This window comes from Typha latifolia, chromosome 6, assembly GCF_019914945.1.
Source record: "Typha latifolia isolate L0001 chromosome 6, TyphaL0001v2, whole genome shotgun sequence".
In the NCBI taxonomy this organism is placed as follows: domain Eukaryota; kingdom Viridiplantae; phylum Streptophyta; class Magnoliopsida; order Poales; family Typhaceae; genus Typha; species Typha latifolia.
In genome coordinates this window covers 10,404,104-10,422,072 of record NC_133091.1, presented here as the reverse complement: position 1 = coordinate 10,422,072, position 17,969 = coordinate 10,404,104, and the positions used below count along the sequence as shown (strand labels likewise).

General features: G+C 36.6%; 2 protein-coding genes across 3 annotated transcripts in view; one reads left to right on the top strand and one right to left on the bottom strand.

Moving 5' to 3' along the window:
• The first annotated feature begins 1,777 nt into the window (after positions 1–1,777).
• Positions 1,778–7,873, top strand: LOC140790237 (protein IQ-DOMAIN 12-like). 2 transcript variants are annotated; one of them, XM_073140224.1, is made up of 6 exons: positions 1,778–2,115; positions 3,086–3,280; positions 3,367–3,639; positions 5,510–5,728; positions 6,776–6,892; positions 7,022–7,873. In XM_073140224.1, the coding sequence occupies exons 2-6, from the start codon at positions 3,206–3,208 to the stop codon at positions 7,637–7,639; spliced, it is 1,302 nt and encodes a 433-aa protein (XP_072996325.1). In that variant the 5' UTR covers positions 1,778–2,115; positions 3,086–3,205; the 3' UTR covers positions 7,640–7,873. The 2 variants fall into 2 exon arrangements, with proteins under 2 accessions (XP_072996325.1, XP_072996324.1); XM_073140223.1 differs by having other exon boundaries at positions 1,952–2,115; positions 3,041–3,280.
• Positions 7,874–9,115: 1,242 nt separating this feature from the next.
• Positions 9,116–17,969, bottom strand: part of LOC140790236 (DNA repair protein recA homolog 2, mitochondrial) — a 34,935-nt gene continuing 26,081 nt past the window's right edge. The window contains exons 7-8 of the mRNA XM_073140222.1: positions 10,986–11,120; positions 9,116–10,022 (exon numbers count right to left, since the gene is read on the bottom strand). Of these exons, the coding sequence (XP_072996323.1) occupies positions 9,735–10,022; positions 10,986–11,120 (423 nt within the window). The 3' untranslated portion in view covers positions 9,116–9,734. The remainder of the gene's footprint in view (positions 10,023–10,985; positions 11,121–17,969) is intronic.

Below are 17,969 nucleotides of genomic sequence, written 5' to 3'. Positions count from 1 at the left end.
ATTTGCAAGGTAGTCTCTAATGGCTATGGCAATGCTCTGACGAGGAGAAAAGAAGAAGAGAGGAATAGGTTGATAGCAGCGAGGGGAGAAAGGGAGTAAAGCTAAGATTTTATAAAGTAGAAATAATTCATCGGGTTACCAACATCAACAACAATATCAGCAGGATTCGCCATGATCATGGTTTGAGATAATTAAGAAAATCAGGGAAGAAGAGAAAGGGAAAGACACATATAAACTTAACTTTTTCTATATTTTGGTTATTGCAATATTCAACAACCCCAAGGAGCCTCTCTGTCAATTTACAAAAAATATCATCAATTCTCCCTCCTTAAACTAGAATGAAAAACACTTTAATTTAAATTAAATATATCAATTCTCCCTGATTCACAACGAAACACTTAATTTTTCTAAACCCGTTTAAGGTAACTAAACAAAGATTAAAAAAAAAAAAAAGGTAACTCTCAATCAAGTTTGAAGCTAGTTGGGTTCTCCGAATGCCACTTTACTGGTTTTAGAGCCAGATGATATGCTACATTACTACCCATTACCTATAATTAATGAATCGATTTTTAGCATGCCTCCACTTACTCGTGTGGAATAAAATGTGATCTAATTCAAACTCGATGGCTTTGACCAGTGATATAAATGAATAAAATGTGAAACTGTGATGTGTGTAGACTACATTGATTGGAAGGGCAGTGGCAGTGTCAAGTGGCTGCGGATTTGGGAAGTGGGGAAAGTGTGGAAGGGCAGTGGCAGTGTCAAGTGGCTGTGGATTTGGGAAGTGGGGAAGGTGTGGAAAGGCAAAACAACTAAGAGAGTTTCAATGTGGATTTCTTAGCTGGCAAATTGACAGAGAGACAGTTCTAAAGCTCCTCCTGAACCATACAAGATTAGACATTCACCACTTCCTACAGTAGATCTCAAAAAACTTTTTTTTTTCTCTCTCTCTTTCCAACCACATTCCTTTTTTATTTAGATAAAAGATATTCATTATTATATACTTCTTTTTTCATTAATGGTAGAGTAGTTAGCATGCAAATATCCATCAATAATTACATTTGGGATAACAAGTTGGGTTGATTACATCTACGCTTTCTTTTTGAACTATTGCTTATTTTCATATAAATCTTTGATTCTTTTTACGATATTTTGATCCTCTTAATTATATACAACCTCTCACAATTTTAAGGAAGCAGACCAAAAATGTTAAAAAGACAAATTCCAGATTAGTTTTGCATGAGAGGTAAGGTTGTAGACTTGTTGCTCTAACTAAATCTAAGTTTCGGCACTTTTTAGGGCAATTTTTGCTTCGATCTTGGCTATAATGCAGGACTCCATAAGGTAAGCCAGAGCTATCAATAAATAAGTTGATTCATCTGCAACATCACGATGCAGACAAAGAATGCCCAATTGATGTCGGTACCAGTCTTGCTGATAAGAACTTATTATGTTGGTAGCATGGCCAACCTCTAATTTATCATAGATAATTATATTTGCTAGAATACAAAGATGTGGCAAAGATCGGCAATAAAATTATCTTTATCACATTAGATGTTAATACATTCGCAATAGTTCAATTTAGAACCTAAATTATGGCAAGTGCGACGTCTCTCTCTCTCTCTCTATACACACAAAGCAACTTCTTTGTCCAACCAAAAACCGTTACGTAAAATAAAAAATTCGGCGTTTGTCAGGGGCTTTTCGGTAATTTTATCCTTCCATGAGGGGCTCTGAGTCTGAACTCCTACTTGTGTGAAAGCAGTACTAGAAAAAAGAAACACCAAAGCTGAGGGTAAGTCTGGGAGATCTCCCTCTCCACAGTCCAGCAACATGCAACGCAGTGCTAATCTGCCAACACTCAGGCCACTCCCTGTCCTTTTCCACCCTTGCCAACCACTTTGGTGATGCAAAGCCAACAAAAAGTCAAAAAGACACAACATGAGAGAGAGAGAGAGAGAGAGGGGGGGAGACCCAAGATGGGATATTAGATGTCATTCTGGGTTGTTGGGGTCAATTTGGTTTCCTGATGTCTTTCCCAAAGCTGAAACCCCTTCAAGAATGCAACTGAGGAAGCTGAGGAGCCTGCACCACTGATGTCTCTTTGTTCTACAGGTATATACAAAATTGGACAAAAGGAGAATCATAGAAGTGTCTCCGAATGTCTCAATCTGTCATGTTGGTGTTATGCAGGCTGCAATCTTCTGTCTTCTCGTAGTTCTGAATGATAGAAGTTGCTAATTTAGGAAGAAGCACACTAGATTGTTGTTGTTCTTCTTCTTTTTTCCTTTTCTGCTTTTGTTTTCCCTTATTAGTGTTTTCCTCTTTAGTTGAATGGATTGTCATTTTAAGATTGATGTTAGATTGAGCTTTATTGGATTGCTTGTAGAGAATCCTGTGACTGATGCATTGTCATTGTCTATACTTTTCTTATACTTTTTGTTTTATTGCTTTCTTTGTGGAAGATGATATCCAACTCTTGTGTTTTCCACTATGCAAGAATCTTGATAACTTCTGCAGTCTTGTTTCTGTGGTTCCTACTTTCGCTGCAATTCTGGGTAGTTTTTTCCACTCTCCCATTCGATTCAGGAAATTGAGTAAGAGCTCACAGTTGGATGGATGCCTTGGGTTTCCCATGCTTTTGCCTGTAGAAGAATTTTGTACAAGTTCTTTTCTTGTGCATATGATGGTAAAATTTGGGATTTCTTAGTATCAATTCTTCTTATGGGCACACTATACCAGTATCACTTTATCATCCATTAGAATTATTGCAATTGGTTCTTTATCTCTCAGCTAACCCACAATTTTACTTGGGAATTTTTACTGCTTAGACCTTAGAATTGTGATGTTCCTAGAGGATACATTGAATATTTCTCAGTTGCTTTAAATATATAGAAATTTCTCTTTTCTTAAAACCACACTTTTAGTACTTGAACGGTTATTAATCATTTAAAGTCCAATATGTCATTAAATTCATTATTAGCTATCTCTATCTTTTTTGTTCTTCCTTATCCTGATTAAAGGAATCTTTCTTCTATAGGTTCGTCTCCAGTCAATCATAATAGCTGAAATTGTTTCTTGCCAGATAATGACCCTTCAACTACCTTCACTATTATGAGCATTCTTTTATTGCAATGAGCTGCTTTTGAAACTTGGAAGATGGTTTACATGTTGAAATATTAGTGGATCTTGTGATGACCTTTTGATGGCAAAGAAAAAGAGTTGGTTCAACCGATTGAAGAGATTTTTCATCTCTGAGTCAAGAACGGCACCGGAAAAGGTAAAGCCAATTTCTTTTAAAAAACATAATTTGTTTTTATAGTATTTACTTCTTATATTGAACAAGTCGTTTTGCTCATTTGCTAGGAAAGGAGGAAAATATGGCTTCTAGGAAGGCTCAAGTCCAGAAAATCTCTTACATTACCAGCTCCTCCGTCAAGTTTACTAAGACAAGCAGAAGAAGAGCAGGGCAAACATGCAGTTGCTGTTGCAGTTGCAACTGCAGCGGCTGCTGAGGCCGCGGTTGCTGCTGCTCAGGCAGCTGCTCAGGTTGTCCGCCTTACAGGGGCTCCTTCATCATATTTTCGGAATTTTGAAGTGGCGGCAATTAAAATTCAGACTGCTTTTCGTGGATATCTTGTACGTATCTGAATTTTTTCATCACATAGATAACAGCTTAGCAATCCTACCACAAAGTTTGCACATTGCACATCATAAGGAACTTCCACATTCGCATTAGTCATGTTTATTGTTGTAGAGTGGATACTTTTAACAGGTTGAAATCTTAAAAAAAAACACTTCTTCCATTAGTTAAAAAACACTTCTTCCATTAGTTAAAAAATGTTCCATTTCTGTAGAACTTGGGTATGATGCTATTAGACCTTCTATCCTCTTCCTTTTATTAGATACCTTTCAAATTTCAATTTCTGCTCGCACTATGGTTCTCTATATCCTTGTAAAGAATTTCATGTAGTAGCTTCATAATTTCCATCTTTGTTGTTCTATCTGTAATTCTGTACTATATGAATATTTATTTCTTCTAGGAGTTGGTGTTCTTCCCAATCATTACACATTAAGGAAAACCTAACATGCCTAGAAAATTCCCTAGCATGTCATTATGTATTTTTTGAAGAACATGTTAGCAAAAAACATATCTATCCGGGGAGCCACATACACATCTGAACTTCAAACGTGAACAGCATGCAAACATTTATTTCACTCCTTTTATTCTATGCTTCTTTCAAGAGTTCGCATTTATCTGCAACCTCTCTTGATTTTTTTTAATTAGTAATATGTGCCAAATTATGAAACTTATTAACGATTTTGGAGTTCTATACTTTTCTATTCTCCAAGTAAATCTTCCTTTCTACTTAAAGGTTATTCAGTCCAGAATATGACCAGATGTATCACTCGTACAAACTATACATAGTTAACTAGCTTCCTTCGCTTTAGGTTGCTGTTGCATGGACTTGCTAATTTACATGGGTCTTTCGAACAAAGTAAAAAGGAAATAAGGAATAAAAAGAGGATTTATCTTAAAAGTTTTCTTGATATTAGTTTATACTGTCTATCGAACTACTTATGGAAACCCTTGTACTTTATCAAGGCTTGAGACCTGATGCTGAAAGACTAAATAATAAGTACATGCAATTGGATGGTTGAAGGGTTTCAATGGGTTCATTTGAAGTGCAATGGTTTTGGACTTATGTTAAACAGTAAATTTGCTAAACATTGGCCTAGCAGTAACAGGTGCCTAAAGAGGTTCACCGTTATGCTTCCACCTAGGAACTAAATGAGACGAAAAGCAGGATGAAAGTTTTATTGCTTAAGATGAAGCAAATATGTTGTTTGATTTACCTGAACCTTCTTTACTGCCATTTTCTCACTTCTCCTGAAATTTGAAAGAATATATTGACATTGAATTCACTAAACTATTGTGTATTTGTACTAAAGGTATGTACACCTAACCCTTTCCATATGACATATTAGTCGAGCCTCATTCACTTGGATACCCTCTTCTGATGAGATCATCATTTTGGACTATATCAGTGGAAGTTCAAAAAGTGTGCTACAGAAACTTGCGCAATACAATATGTTCTTAAAGTATGAATTTCCAGTATAATAAATTGACTTGTGCTTACTAGTACACTGACACCATATAAAATCGAAAGATAACATAATTTAACGTTTACATGCTAAGATGTCAGCAATCCTTCAAGATAATCCAAAACCCTTCTAGCCTCTAGGCATTGTCATACATGTTTTAACAGTGAATTTCTTGGGCAAACATATAAGCCAGTCTCCTAGTTTAACTTCTGCTGCTATTTTTGATTCTTTGCATTGTTAACTTCATTGCTGTCCGATAGTATACCTGGGTTTTGGATGTTTTAGGTAGGGTTTAAAGTGCTTTGCTATTACTGTCTTCCTTTCCTTTTGTATCTATGTTTTTGCTTATATAAACAACTCTTGATTGATCTCCTCAACTAATTTGACTCCAACTTCCCTTTAGGCAAGGAGAGCCTTGCGAGCATTAAAGGGCCTCGTAAGGCTTCAAGCTTTGGTCCGTGGCCAAGCAGTGAGACAACAAACAGCCATTACATTAAAAGGTTTGCAGTCTCTCATGAAGATCCAGTCACATGCCCGTGCCACTAGAGTTAAGACTGCTGATAATCTTCAAGACTTTTATGCTCAGCGGAAAATGAGAGAAGCGAGGGGACCAAAAATATATGTAAGTTATTAGAACCCATTAGTTTACACTATATAAGGTCTTTCTTCTTCATGCTAATTAAACTGTACAAAGTTAGTTTATGGCGTGTTATTCAATATACCTATGACCCATGAATAAGTTCTTGCAGGCAGTATTAATTACTTGGCTTCTCTTACAAAGATGCAAGAATTGGTATGCCACATAGATGAACCTTTTATGATTACAACCCCTGTTTAAGGGCATGTTACAGAGAGGATTATAGGGAAAACTTCTGCTACTTTCTAAGATAGGTGAAGACCACATATAATTAAAAAAATAAAGTTCAAGTACAAGTGATCTGGACCATATTTTATGAATGATACAGATAATAAAGTTGGCATACTGTTGAGACAGATAAAAATAAATGATCTTTGTTGCCTACCCAGAAATATAATCTTGATATCACTTAATAAATGACATACTAATTAGATATTATAGAGTTTTAGAAAGAGGAAACTGTGTCCCCTTGTTTTCAACACCAATATTGAGATGACGATATACCTTTTGTTCTTAGAAATCACATAGGTAAAACTGACACTGCATAAGCCCACCCAACAATGCAACTTGTTATTAGGAATTGGATTAGGAAACTTCCTGTGCAACATGAATAGGATTGTTTCTCCCGCAGTCTATGCTTTGGCAGGTTCTTCAACTTCCTCCTATGGTCTTATCAATCTCTTATTGACTGTTCACATAAATTTAGGATGTTTGCTTATATAAAGTTCTTTGGATGATGGTACCAATGACTGCTTAGCAGCTGAGCCTAAAGGATATGAAACTCCCTTGAATTCTCGCAAGAAGCTACCTCTCAGTTCTAGTAGCATAAGAAGCTACTCTACCAGAAACCATCACCCGCAACCAAGAAAGAAAGCAGCCTCTCATCTTTCATAATGTACCAGTGATCTTATGACTGTGTCGTGCTATCCTACTTTAGTTTCAGAAACTTGTCTTCCCTTAGAAGTTTGGCTAAATAAATGTTACTCTCTGTGCCAAAGCTCTGCTGACTAGTTCTTTCTTGCATGAAACAAGGAGCGAAATTGGGACAGCAGTACTTTGTCGAAGGAAGATATAAAAGCCATGCTGAAAACGAGGGAAGAAGCTTCATTAAAGCGAGTACGAGCATTGCAATATGCATCTTCCCATCAGGTTGGTCATTTTTGTTACATTTCTTGGCAGTCCTACTTCCTAAGTAGCTTCTTATAGTCACTTGATTTGATTTTAATATTTTTCCTCTCCTGTTTTTTTGTTTCCTTTTTTCCACAAATGTTTCTTTAGGAGGGGCTGAATGCAAGAAGGCAGTTTATATCTAAAGATCTTGAAGATCTAAACGGCAGATGGACCTGGTTGGATCAATGGGTTGGTTCACAACAACTAGATAAGGATATTCCCGAGATTCGTTCAGTTAAGAGAACCCCTGACTCCAAGATGCATGGATCAGATTCATTTAGACCTCTAGATTCCTCAAACAAACACAAGGAAGAAGTTCAATTCAAGTACTTGGCGAGAAGATCCTTTGATAGATCGAGTCAAACTTCCCTAAGGGATGATGATTCCTTGTCAAGCTCCCCTTATTTCCCAGGTTACATGGCGTCAACAGCATCAGCCAAGGCAAGATTTAGATCGATGAGTACACCGAGAGAGCGACTGGGGATGTTGGCAGACATTCGTTCTCAGCAATGTTCTCCATGTACGAATAGGCCACTCTCGCCAATTCCTTCCATTGCCAGTGACGCATGTGTCACTAAATCCAGCAAGCCTCCCATGTTTAACCAGAGATCACCGCGGTTGAAAGCCCAGAGAGGTCATGTTACATCGCGAAGGTCTTCAAAAAACCATAGCTTCGATTCTGAATGCTTGCTGCTGAATTTGGATGAATGCAGCACCTTGAGGTAGCTCTGGAGAATGCATCCTGAAGCATGATGTCAATTTTCTTCCAGTGAGAGGTGCAAGTCTGTTCTTTGTCATTAGCTGTTAATGTAAATAACCCATAAAAGTTTTCTCAACTTCTGTGTGGGTTGTGGTTTTGCAATATGGTTTAGTAGCTAATTTTATGACTAGTAAATAATGACATTGTCTAACTGTGACAATCATATATAAAATAAGTATTGAGTTATTATTTTTCTTTTACATCTGAAAACTGATTTTCTTTCCTATTTTTTTCCCAGAAGGAAGGGATTCTTCTCTTCCTGATTTCACTATTTACATATGGATCATCTAGGCTTTGACCTTAAAATAACTTCATCCGGCGGAGGGGTATATTTTTATCTGTTGAGAGAAGTGAGAACTTAATAATATCCCAATTTAATCGATACCATTATAATTTGAACCGGGAGTATACTTATACACCATGAACCCATTTAATTATTTGAGCACTGTTCCATTGGCCATCTTTTGGCTTTTGCTTATGCCTTCACCTAAAAATCTAATCAAGATAAGAATAACTAATGTAATTCTCGAAAAAACCTCAGAAGAGAACACTGCTATAGTATTCATAATTATGTTTCTTCTTTTAGCTCGGTCACTTTTGAAATAGGAATATATATTTTTTTAAATAAGTCTTTTTATTCTGGTATACTAACTAAATAATAACTTAAACTTTTTTTGGTATACTAATTTATCATTCTCTCTCCTTTTATTCCATACAACTAAAAGTAAATTTAATAATAACCCAAATTACTATTTTGCCTCTAGATTAGGCATTACTAATTACTAGTACTCTACATCCAATTAAGAGTATTTTTGTCATTTAGTTTAAAATATCACCAAATCCCAATACAAATTTATTATTTTTCATTATTTTAATATTAATTTTATATCACCTCAAATATAATTATTACTCATTATACTAGTATTCAACCAAAAAATAGAATAATTTATACTGGTATTAAAAATTAGAATAACTTCATCTAGAATTGACTTCATTCCACAAATAAATAAACTGGCCAAATCTTCAATTCTTCAAAATAGACCAGCAAGAAAAGGTACAAAGATCTCTTGATATTCTTTTTTTATGATTCTTCGAAGAAATTAAATTTATATAACTCCTGCTCTGGTACTATGTGAACATATTTTTTTACCGAAAGCTAAGCTGAAAATAATTTCTCTAAACACGACAGATTCTGACTCCTTGCTCATCCGCTGCTTATTTGAGTGTTACACAATATAGCATCTACTCAAAGGAACTCAGCTATCAAACAATTGTGTACTGCAGTGTGTGTAATATTTGTAGAACCAGTCAGTGCACCAGTTTATCTAAATTATAAGACCAGTCAACTTTCAGATTACGAAGATAAAGTTGACTTTGATTGAAGTTAAATCATCTAACACAGGAGGCTCACAAAGGCATGTAATGATATGGTGGTACTGAAGTTTTGATGCCCTTAATCATCTCCTCTCATATTTGATTCACTTAAATGGAAATAAAGCACAAAAACAGATCCTGGATTTGATGTCATTGCTCACATTTAACTGAAATCGCATTTGGCCGATGAAACTATGAGCATGACTATGTCATTAGTCTTATAGATACACCGAAACTGAAATCAAGTAAAATAAACATACATGAAATTACAAACAAAAGGTACTTTTCTAGCCGGATATTAAATTGTGTGGCCCTCTCTCATCCAAACAAATTAGAATGACCCTCTTAATCCATCATCGGCAATTTGATGATATCAAGAATCAGAAGCTCTAATAGCTTGTGAAGACCAGAGTTAGGCTCTTGGAGTAATTGATGATCATCAAATCTCATAAATTTCACTTCCTTCAACTGCACTTCCTTTCAGTGGTATTGCACCCTATTGAACATTAAGTGATAATCATCAAATCTCGTAACCTGCAACTGCACTTCCTTTCAGTGGTATTGCACCCTATTGAACATTCATGCAATGTTTACCATTCTCATCATAAAGTCCCCAAAGGCATTTAATGCAAGAGGCTGCCCCTGCCATTTAAAATATCTAACCTTCAGATTCTAACTCAAGGCATCTTACGATGTCATCTCAAATAGCTGTTCTCTTAAGACACCAACAAGTTCATCTGTAACAGCACTATTTTCGACTAGAAACTGTTCAGCTTCTAACTGGTCCTTGAAAAATTTTCCTTTCATCCAGTATCCATTTTCTTCCCTCACAATAATTCCACGAGAAGAAGCCATCTCCAGAACCTCAGCCTCATGGCAAATACCCCTTCCAAATCTTATATCCAGATTAGCTTTCCTCATTGCAGGAGCTAGTTTATTTTTCATGATTTGCACTGATATGCTGAGGCCAGTTACCTGAAAACCAGCAACACTGGCAGAATAAATGTTCTCTTACTATGCTTACTGAACATCGCGAACAAAAGCAACAAGTAGAATAAGAATATTGATAGATTAAAGAAATCCAAGAAATGACATAAACTCATTTTTTAGCTCCAGAAAATTAAGCTAGAAAAAGAGATCTTCGCAACGAGGTAAGAACTTATATTTGTAATGGCATAAAGTAAACATTAGGCCAAGGTTGCAGTTATGGTAAGACTGTTTGATTGAGTTAGGCTCTATTACATAAAGGTGTAAGCATACTCTGGAAATTTAAAGTACTAAGAACCGGTGAATATTATAATCATACTACTAACACAATGAAAAGAAGTTCCAAACTTCTCCAAAATGAAAGATTAACTATGGGGCAACAGTAATGCACGATACAAAGAGAAGTTTTTAAACATCTATTAGAATAAATTGGTGAACACAGGAAGGGTTTTAGGAGATCAGCCATGAACTAGTTAGAGCTCAGTGAAGTGTATAAGGTGAGAGGAGAATGTTTGTGAGAGATAGAGAATAAAAGTTGAAAACTTAAAAAGAAGGCAATTGAGGATATTAATTACTGATGTCTCCTAGGTCAAACCATTTTAGATTTAACCTGAATCTTTATAAAGATTCGTTTCAGCCTGAGTTTTGACTGATATGACTGATCTTACTTGGCCGATGCGGTCGAAGCTGGCCTATACCAGACTGAAAAACCAATCTATCAGGTTTCGGGTCAAGATCGTGATCAGCAGATCCGTCTCAGTATAAGTCGAAACTGGAATCCATGGTTGTAACATAATAATCCTTTCTAGGCAAAACATACTTCATAGAAATAAATATCTTACTCTAAGATAATAATGTGTAAGTTCAATATAAATAAATTCATTATCAAGAAGATTTCTCACTAAAGGAAGAAACATGTTAACATAGGTAGCTTTGTTTTAGAGAGGGTACCTTGTCTTCATTGTGTATCAAACCTCTTCTTGAAATTCTCATCCGTATTGCCGCATAGAACTTTAATGCATTACCACCGCAAGTGACCTCACTGTTTTCTCCAAAACCTTGACTTGATCTTAACTTTGTTCTAATCTACACAGAGTATACACTATTCAATACAGGAGAAATGTTCTGACATGAACAATCCACAACCTCTAGAAGTCGTCAACATCCATAAATGCAAATAAGTACAGCAAGTGTCTACAGAAACTGACTAAAATGATTTACTACAAAAGTAGTTTTAAGATGGTATGTATAAATAGATAGTCAGTTGCACATTCAACAAAGTACTATCAAATTATAGTGACCCTTCTCTATAACTCTCTCATGATTAGAATATATGGAACATCCTTTTTCGTTTTAAATTAAGAGTTCATTCTATTGTTTTTTTACTCAATAAATAAGTGTAAATTGCTCCTTTTCTGCATAGAGCTGGAAGATCTTGCTACTAGCAAATGATTGTTGTGCCTGCACCACTACTACAAGCGGCAGTTGTACTCCTATTTAGTATTTGCATAATTCACTCCAGAGTTCTAATTGGTTTCAAAAGATATTTCATCATGCTAAGTGGATATTATAAATTTTCATATTTTCTTTGATTTTTCTGAAATCCTATGCCATTTTCCCATTTGTCATCCTGAATTACTTCAAAGCAAAAGATATTTCATCATGGATTCATGCTAAGTGAGTAATATAAAATTCCTAATTTCTTTTGCCTTTCTGGGATTCTCTGCCATTTTCCCATTTCTTAGAATTCTTTCAATCTTTTTTATATATTAGAGAAAGAATGAAACTAAAACAGTAGAAACCAGAGCCGAATGGCCGAAACTACAAAGAGAACATCCTGTCTTTGTTTGAGGGACCAAAACTAAACTGAAACTTTGAACTTTGTACCCTATACTATAAATATTAACAATACAAACCTAAAATCTTGCATGTAATACAGGTAGGCTTGCCAAAAAAGCTCACTGAGTCGCAAGACTCGTGAGCTTGGCTCGGCTCGTTTAAAACTTAATTGAGCCGAGCTGACCAGCTCGAATTAGCTCGAAATATATATTCTGTATATTTACTTCAACTATTTTAATTAAGGTCATTCTAGCATGGTTGGTTAGAATGCTTTATCTATTACTCGATGCATGGGTTCGAATCCTGCTTACTACATATGTTATGGTAGTATGTTACTTTTTAAAATTAAGATCCACTTTTAGTCCCACATCAGATAATAATAAATTTGAAATGGCTTTATGGCTAAGCTCTTACACTATTATGATGTGCACTCAAAATAAATTAATATATAATATTTTAGATACGAACCATTCGAGCCGAGCTAAGCCAACTTGATACATGGGCGAGCTGAGCTCAAGCCCCTATTAGTCAGCTCGTCTTTAGTTGGGGTATTCTCCTTTTCGAGTCAAGTCGAGCTCCCTAAATACAGGTATATGTGATGCGGGCATCACTGATAGGACGCGATGGCGTGTGTACCAGCGCAGGAGGCGCCGACAGTTGATGATCCCTCCTATAGGGAATTGGTTTGTTGATTTTTATTTATTTAGGGTGTCTTTTATTTATTTCTTATGTAGAGTGTTTTTTGCTTAATTCCATTGTAGGTCTATATATAGACCCGTTATATTTTCTTTAGAACTTAATGAAAGTTTATGTGATTTATTCTTTAGAGGATTTTGGTGTGAAACCACTTCTTAGGGTGGAGGTGTGAAACCTCATTCCTTCCCTTCTTATTTTCCTATTTCATCTTTCCCCACCACGTTTTGCATCATTTTAGTATCTGAGTTTATGGATGTCCCTCCTCACGGGTTCTACGCCACTCCACATTTATTCGTCGCACAACCAATCGCTCCACGAACACCGGACCGTCAAGAAACGGGCGTACGACGAGCAAGGAAATTACCGTCGACGAGGAACAAAGAGAATTTGTTGTCATCGCGGAATCACCACCGCGTAAGATCCCAAATCCTTCAAAAAGTAATTATTGTTGCATTATTTAGTGATCTACTGTTTCATCTTTATTTTTATATTTTTAGATTGAAAAAAAGAGAAAACAGCACGTCTCTTTTGCTGCAAAAAAAAAAATTCAGTGTTTCAAATTTTCAAAAATTTTCATTTTTGGCTCTTAATTTTTATTAAATCCCAACTAATTCCTTCTTTTCCTAAACTTCGTACCAAATTTCCTATTTCTTCTCAACATCCTAATAAATCCTATCTTTCCTAAACTTCCTACCAAATTTCCTATTTCTTTTCAACATCCTAACAAATCCTATATTTCCTAAACTTCCTACCAAATTTCCTATTTCTTTTCAACATCCCAACAAATCCTATCTTTCCTAAACTTCCTACCAAATTTCCTATTTCTTCTCAACATCCCAACAAATCCTATCTTTCCTAAACTTCCTACCAAATTTCCTATTTCTTCTCAACATCCCAACAAATCCTATCTTTCCTAATTCTTCTCCGTCCAATATTTCTAATTTTCGAATTCCCTTCCTAACTTGAAGCCAACCCCTTTAAATCAGCTCCAAATCCTTTTAGTCTAAAACCCAAACCCTGTTAGACTAAACCCACAACCCGTTACCCAACTTCATCCCCAACCTCCCCCTCACCTCACACCAAGCCTTAGCCCTTTCCTGTCGCTGCTGCCTCAACACTGCCACGATTTTGCCCCGCCTCGGACTTCGCTGCCGACGTTGCTAATATTGACGGGAAGGACTTGTACAACAACACATTATGGACGAAGAGGGGAGGAAGAAGAAGGCTGAAAACAAATTAATTAATTTCAATTATTTTTTCCTCAGATGGTCAGGTATATGCTCTTTTCAATGTATTAAATATTTTTGGGCCATTCTTTTCTAGTATCATCTCTAAACTTTTATTAATTCCTGCTGTCCACATATAGTGAGGGAGAGACTACATAGATGATATTAAGAGATGAACTGTGCCAAATAGAATATTAGTATTATGTTAATTTTTGGAAAGAAATTTAAAGGGTTTGGCATTTATTAAATGCAACTTTTGTTTAAAAACCATTAAGTCTTGACATTAGTTTTTGAATCTCCTGAACAGAAAATCTAAATTCAATTAAGTATTCATTTTTAAGATTTTCTTGATTGCATAGCATATCATCTCATATCATTTAGATTAAGACATTTGTATTTGGATTAAATATAGGAGACGTCTGCATTCCATTAGATTAGAACATTATTTAATTTTATTTAAATTAGCAAGCATAAAATTAAAAAGATAGAAAAAGGGATATATATATATATATAAAATATATAAAGCAATACATAACTCACTCATTGGATGTTAGTGTATGCCAACACGTAGAGGTAAGGCTTATCTCCTCAGTGATTCTAGTGAGTCCAGCATTAGCAGTATAGATCCCGAACTTAGTAAGAAGCTCGATGACATTATGGGACAACTAGGTACCTTAGCTCAACAAGTCAGAGATACTCAAGATACTTTGCTTGGGTATCAACGGGTGACCGATGAGCGACTATATAGGGTAGAAAGACCCCGTGAGCACACCGCTCCTCAAAATAATCACCGCCCTGACCTTGAATGTGGTGAATCTCCCACTCCTTTACCTCGTCAACATTTTCAAGGGAATGAGCGAGATCCTGATGAACGGTACCTTCGAAGCATTAAAATTGATGCTCCGATGTTTGATGGTCGTCTAGATCCACAACACTTCTTGGATTGGATCAAAGACATGGACCGTTACTTTAAATGGTATGATATGTCGGAAATCCGTAAAGTCAGGTTTGCTGCCATGGAATTGACTGGGAAAGCAAATCAATAATGGACCAACGTTGAGACTCTTCGTGAGATTAGGGGTGAGCTTCCAATTGAAATTTGGGTTGACATAAAAAATGAACTAAAACGTAAATATCTCCCATTGTCCTATTACCATAAGCTTCTAGACAAATGGAACCGACTTATCCAAGGGAGTAAGTCAACTAAGGATTACGTTGCAGCCTTTGATGAATTGCTTGTTCGGTGTAGCGTGATCGAATCAGAAACCCCTATGCAAATCTTGTCCAGATTTAGGGCTGGCCTACGTGAAGAATTGAGAAGTGAACTTTTTGCTCGTAATGTTGATACTTTGGAAAAGGCCTACAGCTTAGTTTAAGACTGGAGTCTAGATCTAACCACATCCCAAGAAATTATGAAACAAGACCTCAAATTTATAAATCCTCCACAGGTCCTCATCAAGCCAAATCTACCAGTCAATCTTTTAATCGATCTACCCCTAGCCCTTCACAATCCAAGGTAGAATACAAAGGTAAAAACATTGAGAAAGACTTTTCTAAGATTAATCCTCGGGTCAAATGCTATAAGTGCCAAGGCTATGGACAGTAATTGTGGATAAAATAAGTTTAATTGAGGCGCAGCTCCATTTTCCACACGTTCACGAAAATTAGAGGTAAAAATTGTAAAGTAATTGTGGATAGTGGCAGCTGTATAAATGCCGTGTCCTCCACCATTATTTCAAAACTAAACCTGAGAGTGGTTTCCCATCCTAATTCTTACAAGGTTTCGTAGATCAATTCAACCACGCTGGAAATAAAAGAGCGATGTTTGGTTCCAATTGAATTCACGACTTATAAGGATAAAATATGGTGCGATGTATTGACCATGGATGTGGGTCAAATCATCCTTGGAAGACCTTGGCTATTTGATAATGATGTGCATATTTATGGTCGTTCAAATATCTGCATGTTTGAACACGAGGGTAAGAAAATCAAGATTCTTCCATCGCAGCCTAGAGGTGGTAAGATGGAAAAGAAGTCTGATCCCATCCACTCAGACAATAAAGTCAGCTTGATTAGTGCGAGAAGCATTGAACGCGAGATGAGTAAAGGAACTCCTATTATGATTCTTGTTGTTCGAGAAATTTTGAATGAGCCTAGTGAATCGATTCTTTTTAAAGCCACTGCTGTGATTGAGGAATTCTCGGATGTCTTTCCAGAGGATCTCCCGGATGAATGGCCACCAATGAGAGATATTCAACATGCTATCGATTTCGTCCCGAGTGCATCTCTTCCTAACTTGCCTCATTACAGACTTAACCCAACTGAACACGCTGAACTCAAAGGGTAAGTTGACGAGTTATTGAAAAAAGACTTTCTGAAGGAAAGCCTAAGCCCTTGCACAGTTCCTGCATTGTTAACGCCAAAGAAAGATGGAACCTGGCGTATGTGCGTCGACAGCCGCGCTATTAATCGAATAACAGTAAAATACCATTTCCCCATTCCTCGTTTGGATGACATGCTGGACATGATGGCAAAGACCACGATCTTTTCAAAGATAGATTTAAAAAGTGGCTATCACCAAATCCGTATACGCCCTGGCGATGAATGGAAGACTGCGTTTAAAACAAAAGATGGATTATATGAATAGAATAGACAGTTATGCCTTTTGGCTTAACTAATGCTCCGAGTACTTTCATGAGAGTGATGACTCAAATATTACGACCCCTTATGGGACAATTTTTAGTCGTATACTTTGATGACATCCTTATCTATAGTCGATTTCGGGAGCAACATATAGATCATCTTCGTCAAGTCTGCGCTGTCTTGAGGAGAGAGCAACTGAATGCAAACCCTAAGAAATGTATGTTTCTGACAAACAAAGTTGTTTTCTTGGGTTTCATTGTTTCATCTGAAGGAGTGTCTGCTGACCCTGATAAGGTCAAAGCTATTAAAGAGTGGCATGAACCCCGTACCATAAGAGACATGAGAAGTTTTCATGGACTCGCTACCTTCTATCGTCGGTTCATCAAAGGGTTTAGTACCATTATGGCTCCAATAACAAAATACCTCAAGAAAGGTGAATTTAAGTGGAAGCCCCTGTCATGCGACTCCCCGATTTTACTAAAGTTTTTTAGGTCACTTGTGACACTTCTGGAGTTGGTATAGGGGGAATCCTGAGCCAAGAGGGCCATCCGATTGCCTACTTTAGTGAAAAGCTGAATGAAACTAGACAACGATATACCACTTACGATAAGGAATTTTATGTTGTGGTTCAATCTCTTCGCCACTGGAGGCATTATTTGCTTCCTCAAAAATTCGTAATCTTCTCTGACCATGAAGCTCTTCGCTACCTTAACTCCCAGAAGAAGCTTAATGTTAGACACGATATGTGGGTCGAATTTCTCCAGGACTATACGTACACCTTGTGACACAAGTCCGAAGCAGACAACAAAGCAGCTGATGCACTAAGTCGTCGCATGATTCTTCTTTCAAGGATGAACGCAGAAGTAATAGGATTTGATAAAATCAAAACTGAATATGAATCATGTCCGGATTTTCATGAAGTTTACAATTTATTAAGCGATGAAGCGACTCAAGAAAAAGATGGTTTCATCTTGCAGGATGGCTATCTATTTAAGTCCCGAAGGTTATGCATTCCCAGCACCTCGTTAAGGGAATTTTTAATTTGGGAATTGCATGCTAGGGGTTTAGCTGGACATTTTGGGCACGCAAAAACTATTAAAGCTACGGAACATCGATTTTTCTGGCCAAGCTTAAAGAGAGATGTTATGAGACTTGTTAGTCAATGTCATGCATGTCAACTCGCTAAGCAGCGAAAGCAAAATATAGGATTGTACATGCCTTTACCGGTTTCTAATTGCCCTTGGCAAGACGTTAGTATGGACTTCGTACTTGGACTTCCAAAGACTACCCGAAAGCATGATTCCGTTCTTGTGGTGGTGGATCGATTTTCAAAGATGGCCCACTTTATACCCTGTTCCCGAACTTTTGACGCCTCTCGAGTTGCTAAAATCTATTTTGACAAAATCGTTAAGTTGCACGGGCTACCAAAAACTATTGTATCAGATAGGGATGTAAAATTCACTAGTTATTTTTGGAAAACCCTATGGCATAAGATGGGAACTAAGCTTCAATATTCAACTGCTTTCCACCC